Source organism: Sinocyclocheilus grahami, unplaced genomic scaffold, assembly GCF_001515645.1.
Source record: "Sinocyclocheilus grahami isolate Dianchi unplaced genomic scaffold, SAMN03320097.WGS_v1.1 scaffold398.1, whole genome shotgun sequence".
In the NCBI taxonomy this organism is placed as follows: Eukaryota; Metazoa; Chordata; class Actinopteri; order Cypriniformes; family Cyprinidae; genus Sinocyclocheilus; species Sinocyclocheilus grahami.
This window is the reverse complement of record NW_015505577.1, coordinates 1,282,952-1,291,048: the sequence shown is the minus strand read 5'-3', so window position 1 is coordinate 1,291,048 and position 8,097 is coordinate 1,282,952. Positions and strand designations below refer to the sequence as shown.

The 8,097-nt window shown below is 37.2% G+C and overlaps 1 protein-coding gene across 2 annotated transcripts in view; it reads right to left on the bottom strand.

The window, feature by feature from the left end:
* LOC107550449 (guanine nucleotide-binding protein subunit beta-4-like) overlaps positions 1-6,115 on the bottom strand; it is a 23,215-nt gene extending 17,100 nt beyond the window's left edge. Inside the window, exons 1-5 of one of the 2 annotated variants that reach the window (XM_016231732.1) lie at positions 5,963-6,115; positions 5,199-5,247; positions 3,996-4,104; positions 1,998-2,036; positions 1,386-1,492 (exon numbers count right to left, since the gene is read on the bottom strand). In XM_016231732.1, coding sequence (XP_016087218.1) covers positions 1,386-1,492; positions 1,998-2,036; positions 3,996-4,052 — 203 coding nt within the window. In that variant the 5' untranslated portion in view covers positions 4,053-4,104; positions 5,199-5,247; positions 5,963-6,115. The remainder of the gene's footprint in view (positions 1-1,385; positions 1,493-1,997; positions 2,037-3,995; positions 4,105-5,198; positions 5,248-5,962) is intronic. The other variant, XM_016231731.1, reaches the window with a different exon arrangement.
* Positions 6,116-8,097: the final 1,982 nt, after the last annotated feature.

Below are 8,097 nucleotides of genomic sequence, written 5' to 3'. Positions count from 1 at the left end.
AGAGCACATTTTCATTTAAAAACATGAGATGCAGTGGGATGGCGGAAAACTTGCCATAAAGTCTCGATATATGTTTTTTTTTCAAAGTTAAACTTGCATTAATTTTACATGGCTTTCTAAACATTTTCTAAACTCTTTTGTGCGAGACGCGAGTGCAACAGTAATATCCGTCTAGATAAAAAATGTGTGAAATATGTGTGCTGTGTGAACGGCTTGGTTTTTGGTTTTGATGTAAACAAGATCTTCTCCGCATTGATGTTCTCTTTTTTTTGTTCGCTATATTTTTAATGAACAACGCAGCAATGCTTGGTTTCGGTTTTGATGTAAACAAGATCTTCTCCGCATCGATGTTCTCTTTTTACGCTATATTTTTAATGAACAACACAGCAGTGCCGCATCTAGTGGCTTCAACTGGATAGGCTAACAAAATCATTATAATGCAACGACACTTACATCGTCATCGCATCTCGTGCGCCACTGATAAGGCTCCCTCCTTAACGCACGCCTAAAATTCGAATGCAACGTTTTTGCATTCGAACGTGGATTTTTATTTTAAATTCGACGAATATTCGAAATTGGAATTTTTTCTGACAGCCCTATAAACTATGATCCGTTTCACCCCTACAAGCGAGTGAACAACACGAATCAAGGAAGGGATTTTTTTTTATCACTATTCAAGATAGCCCGTCGGGCAGGGCAGTGATACATTTTGGTAGCCCAACTGGAAAACACAATAGCCCCGGGACGTCTGGATAGCGATTTTGCGAGCCCTGTAATACACATCACAGATTAAAAATACTTCAAGGTGAACATGCAGACAATGATTGATACTTATAACATGAACACACAGTGCAAATGCTTTTGATAAATTATGACAAACACTGCAAGCAACTATGGACACAAACTCCACCCATCTAACAATTGTCAGTTACACTTTATTTTAAGGTGTCCTTGTTACAGTGCAATTATACATTTAAGTACTGAGTAATATTAATTAACTACATGTACTTACTATATGCCTAGGGTTAGGATCAGGGTTTGGCTTAGGGTTACTTGCATGTAATTATGCATAATTAATTGTTATTATAATAGTAAGTACATGTAACATGTGTTACAAGGACACCTTAAAATAAAGCGTTACCCAATTGTGTCTCCTCCCTAAAGCACTAGAATTGATGCACAGGTGGAGAAGGGGTGAATGATAGAGGGAGGAGAGAAGGGAGGAAAAGAAAGACTGGAACAGGAGGCAGCCTACACAATCCTAGAACACCCCTGCGTTGTGAGAGGCCTGCTGTATTATTCATTCAGTGTACACTGACAGAGGTGTAGGGTTCCTCTGAGAGTGCCCATCCTCCAGCCCACTCAATCTCTCTCTATCAACTGACCTAGAATCAGTAGCCCACTGCATGGCGTAGATTTTGGCTAAATGGCCTCGGAGCGTCCGCCTCGTTCTCATCTGGATCCTTCCAACTGAATCCAGACCAGCTGTAATCTAAACACACAGAAATCCTAATTTACAGTGACATTATTTTAAAGCAAGCAGGGGGCATTTCATTAATCCAAGGTGTGCTACTGATCACTCACGTGTGGAAAAAGTGTTGTATTAGTTGATTTGACTTATGGTGATTACCTAAAAGTAACATAGCACTGACTGAAGTGCAGAATTAAACAGCTTTGAAATGTACAAGAGCCATCACTTCCAACTTCCAATACAAAAAGAAATAATCCAAATAGAAATTATGAAATCTTAAATCCCTAAAACCACCAGGGCGTGGGCTGAATGTTTAAATTTTGATGGAGGACTTGGAATGTAAGAGGTTGTTTAATATTTCATCACACTCAAGAGCATGTTCAGCATGTACGTCAGCAGCCAATTTGCATGTCTGAGCTGAGCTCAGAGAACAGGTGAGTGCAGACATGCCCCATAGCCATGGGTTAGACCAGTGCTGCTCTTATGAGGAGGGGGACCCAGCAAGGACGGTGGCAGAGCTGCTTACCTGGGACAGGCTGGAGTCGCTGCATGCTTTCCTGGCATCCTGCAATGGGAACAGCAGCATGTCAGAGTGCAGTCATTCTACTGAACAAGGCGGAGGTAAACACATATAGTCTATTTCCTGGCATTTAGGTCCACATGAAACTTGTATAAAAAAAAAAAGAAAACTACTCCAATAAACAAAGCTGATATACAGTAGGTAAATGCCGATTACTGGCTGCTAGGGGTGGGCGATATGGTCAAACATCACGAGTCATTTTATTTCACGATAACGGTATATATCACAATATAGTGACTTTTCTTAAGTAAGGTAGGTAAGTAAGGTTTTTATGATATCAAAATTTGATGCCACTGAAATTTCCTAATTCTCATCATCAATTTCAATATCATACAAAAAACACTAATACTAGCTTAACTAAGTAAAAAAAGAAGAAAAAAACTCAAGCTTTCTGAAGACAAGTAAACAGTCAATGATAAAATAAGAACAAAGAAACTAAATACAAGCAATAGAACAAAAAAAACACTTTTTTTTACAGTTATGCAATTACATATTTTAAAGTTGCAAGATTTTTTGGACAATCAATTTTGGAATTGGCTCAATGAGAAACTACTACTTCTTCAGCTAAAGGGGCACCATTATTGGACTAATGCAGATAAAACTCTAAATGGCAAAATATCAGCCAATTAATCAGCATTGCCAACATATCCATCCATCAACTACTTTCCTTATACACTGCCTTTCAAAAGTTTGAGGTTGGTTTAAGATTTATTTTTTCTTTAAATAAGTCTCTTATGCTTGCCACGATTGCAATTATTATTTAATCAAAATTACAGTAAAAACAGTAATATCAAAAAATATTATTACAAATTAAAATAACTTTTCTGTTTTAATACATTTAAAAATGTTATTCCTTTGATGCCAAAGCTGAATTTCCAGCAGCCATTACTCAAGTCTTCAGTGTTACACGATCTTTCAGAAACCATTCCAATATGCTGATTCAATGCTCAAGAAACATTTCTGATTCTTATCAATATAGAAACAAAAGTTGTGCTGCTTAATATTTTTGTGGAAACGGTGATACATTTTTGTTCAGGATGCTTTCATGAATAGAACGTTTAAAAGAATATAACATTTGTCTAAGTACAAGCCTTTACTGACAATTTATTGCATCCTTGCTAAACAAAGAAAAATAAATTATTGAACCCAAACTTTTGAAACTAAGTGTATGCATCAATAAGTATGTTGTGTGAATTAGCACAGCTCAAAGGATTTTGAAGCTCCTTCAAACAACTCTGATGGCCCCTGGCTCATTTCCACATTTCACACAACTGCTTTTACTAATTCAGTGGTTCCAACTCCGGTCCTGGGGATCCACTGCTCTGCACATTTTGTATGTCTCTCTTATCTGAAACACTCAGTTCAATTCATGGATTTCTCTCCTAATGAGCTGATGATATGAATCAGATGTATTAAATAAGGGAGACATATGGTGCATTCAAGTCCTCCTGGGAAGTACGTATTCACGTGCTGGCAAGTCATAATTACAACGTCATGTGCATTTAACTTTGGTAAAGAACGTGCATCAATATGTTTATGTTTTTATTCAAGTTATGAAGGTGCTGTAAACTGAATATATTCTAATGTAATTGTACAATACTATCGCGTTTTGAAGATGCAACTTATGTGGTTTTATTCTAAATGACAAAAAAAATTTCATTCATTTCAACAAATTTACAATCAATACAGACACTGCATATCTATAGTCTTTGGCTGCATCCATTGCATTGAACATGTTTTCTCACTGACATGCCCCCACCTCAAACTGAGGACTTCCCCACTCATAATCATGACTTTGTGGTGGCATTCATGTGCAATCAACTAAATAAATAAATATGATCTTTCCGACATGACTTGAACGAACCCATACAAAATGAGCCAACAGATTTGACTGAAGGAGTGGCAAAATCCTTTGAGCTAACCAGAAAGGGTATCAGTTCTTACTCTGATCTGATTGCGCAGCTGATCTGCCTCCTGCCGCAACTGCTCCAGCTCACTCATGGTCCTCCACACGTTTCACTCCCTTCCCAGCTTTGATAATACTGACAAAGACCTGCAATGCACACACAAACACCAAGTCACATTAAGTAGTCAATAAAGGACTGCTTAATAACAGAGCACTCATGCTGGATTAATAATTTAAGCCACTCACGCACAATTTTCATATATTAATTTGAATGTCATGTCAACGGTCCCACAGACCTAGTAAGACAGCCCCTTTGGATATAGTTTGTGAAGAACACAGAAAGTGCCCCAGCAGCATCAATATTTTTACTAGACTGAATAGAACTAGGAGCTGTATCATATCATTCAGTAGAGGAACCAAACGCTTTAGCTCAGGGGTGCCCAAAATCGGTCCTGGAGGGCTGGTGTCCTGCAGAGTTTAGCTCCAGCTTGCCTCAACACACCTGCATAGAAGTTTCTAGTATACCTAATAAGAGCTTGATTAGCTGGTTTTTGATTAGGGTTGGAGGGAGCTAAACTCTGCAGGACACCGGCCCTCCAGGACAGAGTTTGGGCACCCCTGCTTTAAGCTATTGCACTGCCGACTGAGAGCTGGGCATGCTGTGCTCCTTTGTTTAATGAGGGGCAGCACTGCACTTGGCACTGCCTACTAGTTGGCATCCCTTAAATATAGCTAACACCACCCCAATAAGGAGACATATTAAAATGCTTAAAACATTAAGAGGTTACATGAAGTATGATACTCAGCAGCAATGAAAACACAACAACTGTCACTCAAAGGCAGCAAATTTATCAGTTAGTGAAACTGTAATATCACTACAAACGCCAAATAAAGGGACCTCACATCTTTTCATCACAACTTTTAGAAACATTTTAATTATGATTTCACATGCAAACAAATTATTTTAGAGCCGAGCATAGCTTTAAAAAGATTTTGTTGTTGTTGACTTTTTCAGATTTTGCAGTTTAAAATTCCCATGTTTTCCATGACTCAATTAATCTTACCTATAGCGTTCAGGCTGATTTCAGCCTAAAGGCAAATACTGAGTAACTGAATAAAATGCACAGTGTCTTGCCACATTGGTGGTTTGACACAATATGGGAATACCCCATAGAGATCATTCAGGTTTGCCCTGACCTGTTCTACATTTCAGCATAAATCATTTTAGGGAAGCACAGTACCATAACTACAAGCAATGCTGCTAAAACAGGAAGACTGCTGGTCCCAACCCTAGTAAACCAAATTACAGGAAAAGTAAGCAATGATCAGTGTGCATTTTAAGCAATGAACTTTCCCAAATCAGACACTGTACACATTAACAGACAACATATTAAGAATAACATACAAAAAAAAGCTCTGTTTAATTAAAAGAATGGAAAATCCTGTCAAATGGGAACAATTATTTCACATGCTCGAACTAAAAGGATTGACTTTTTAATCCAAAATTGAATATAAACATCGGGATATTTATAATCTGATGAATCCTACTTAATCCAGATGTGTTAATCCCACATTTAACCTGTGGCACTCAGAAACTGTTAAACCAGTGGCCATAAACGCGAACAAAATAAATTGTAAATAAAATATCTACACAGAGACGAAGATCTGCCCGTTAATTGTTACATTCGTGTTGGTCATCGAGTTGAATGTGATTAAATGTAACGTTAACATCAGCATTACACGTTACATTTCACATTATTTCAAGGTAGCAAACTGTTTTGACAACAGATTCAATACCACGTTATACTACACAGAAACCTCCCTGTAAGACATTATTTACGCGACAAAAGGTATAAAAGAACACTTCCCTGCAGATTTGTCATCCGTCAAGTTAATCACAGAGTTATATTATGATTTGGTTATTTTTGGTTAGCACGGTGGCTAGCAAACGGTGACTGTATCATGCCAGCTACTCCAGACCACCACACAAACATTGACACATTACCTGAAGTAACAACACTACAAAATCCTCCTACCGCCTGTAGGGGTGAGCAGATTATTATTATTATTCTTTTTCAAAATATTAACGCTCTCATTTCGTATTATTTATATCCAAAACAAATGTACTAGTTTCAAGGCAATTCACAGAGCGCTTACAGTTACCACACCCATACTGATATTGAGAGCATGGCAACAATTGGATGAAGGTGGGTGGGGGGGTAAATTATTTTAGTGTTTTTAACAGAAGATATTCAGTGTACCTGTGAAAAACTGTGTATATTATGTATCGTATTACTTTATATAGTATATTATCATGAAGCCAATGTGTTTTTATCAAAATAGTTTGACATTTATCTACGCCTAACTACTCGAGTCACCCGCGCTTGAAATGGTTCTGGCTATCAGCTTCCTCAATTATAAAAATGACTGAAGTAGTTTGATTCATGTGGATACAGTGTCACAGGCATTTGATTTGTAACAATGCGTATGCAGACTTAGAAGAAAAAATCTTTGAGAATATACTTGAGAACAGAAAAATATATATTATAGAGTAAATACATAATTGTGTTAATCTATATGTTGTCTACTAGTTTCGGTAATTATAAAAAATGCTGATCTATGATATTGTACAGCAAAGGCTTTTTTTAAAGTGTACTTTGTCACAGAATAAAGTCAAAAGATTCCCACTTTTTTTAAAGCCACATGGTACATTGGGTGGTTGCCAATTTTCCTCTTCTCAGAGTGACTTTTTATTTCAGAGGCAATTTGTCCAAAAATAAATTAATTAATAAAAAATAATAAAGAGCTATTTAAGATGGAATGCAATTATCATATAATATGTATGGTCAAAATAAAAATGTGCATTAGGCAGCACTGACAAGAATGAAGCCATCTGCGGCATTCCATGGGTTAATAAATGCAAACTACTCAGTCACTACTTCATCATCTCACTCCTACTGATCTATAAACCCTGTCTAGAGCACTCAAATAAAAGAGTAATTCAATTACAAAAACAATATTAACTGATATTTAGTATTACCTAGTTTGTTGAAGTCCACCAGTGAGAGGTCGGTCAGTGGAAGCACCCGACTCCCTCTGTAGAGTATGTGCTGATGGGAGCACTGCCACCGGGATAAGCAGTGGGGGCTTTAGTTAACAGCCAGCACATCTACACTGAGAGCTGCTAGTGGTGACAAGGTGGGGCTGGATGGGGGAGGTTGAATAGTGAAAAGTGTGAAGATGAGGTCTTAAAGAGACAGTAGATGTCACTGTCTGTTCATTTGGACAGTGTCACAACTGAGAATGTGTTAAACAGAACAATATTTACCATATTTCATTATTTACCATTTGTTCACATAATCTGGGTGTACGCACAAAAAGCAGGAATGATTGCTGGATGTAGGATCACAACGTAATAAAGGCCTGTCAATAATTTATTAAAATGGAAATCTTTTCCATGTAGTGCATTGCCAACATTTTCATTTCTAGTGCTTCATTGAACCGCTTGCTGTTAATTATGTTTATATTCAGACAAATGTGTACTGAATTTGCCCACTAGCTTGATTTCACACATCCTGCTCCACTGGATGAACATCATATTTGCATTTATGTATCACATTTGATATTAGTTAGAAAACTGCCCATTCAAAACTGCTCAAATATCACAAAAGCAAATCAGCCTTGACAGTCAAAAGTCAAATTAAGGGCTGAGAATTTCCATATATCCATCCAAAGGTACTGACAGCACTAAAGCGATTCCAGCTACAAAGGAAGTCTTTTGAGTCACTATATATCTGAGGATGATATGACAGTTCATGAAACATGAAGCTGCTAAGTCATCCACCTCACATCCTCACCGTTCCCTAAAATCCTAAAGAAATCCATAAACTAATTTAAGCCATTCTCCTTTTCAACCACACAGCTTTATTTTCAGAGCCTTGTTGATGTAAGGTATCTAAAATTTCAACTTGTGGAGAAAATAAAATCTTGGATAACCCATATCAAATCTTATGCTTACAGTATTTAACGTCATCCAAGATTATGTCTTAATTTGTGTAATATAATAGATTCAAATTGACATTTGTACCACTGCATTATTTCAAACAGAAGGAAAGCAGTGTTCAGTATGTGCCTGTGGGG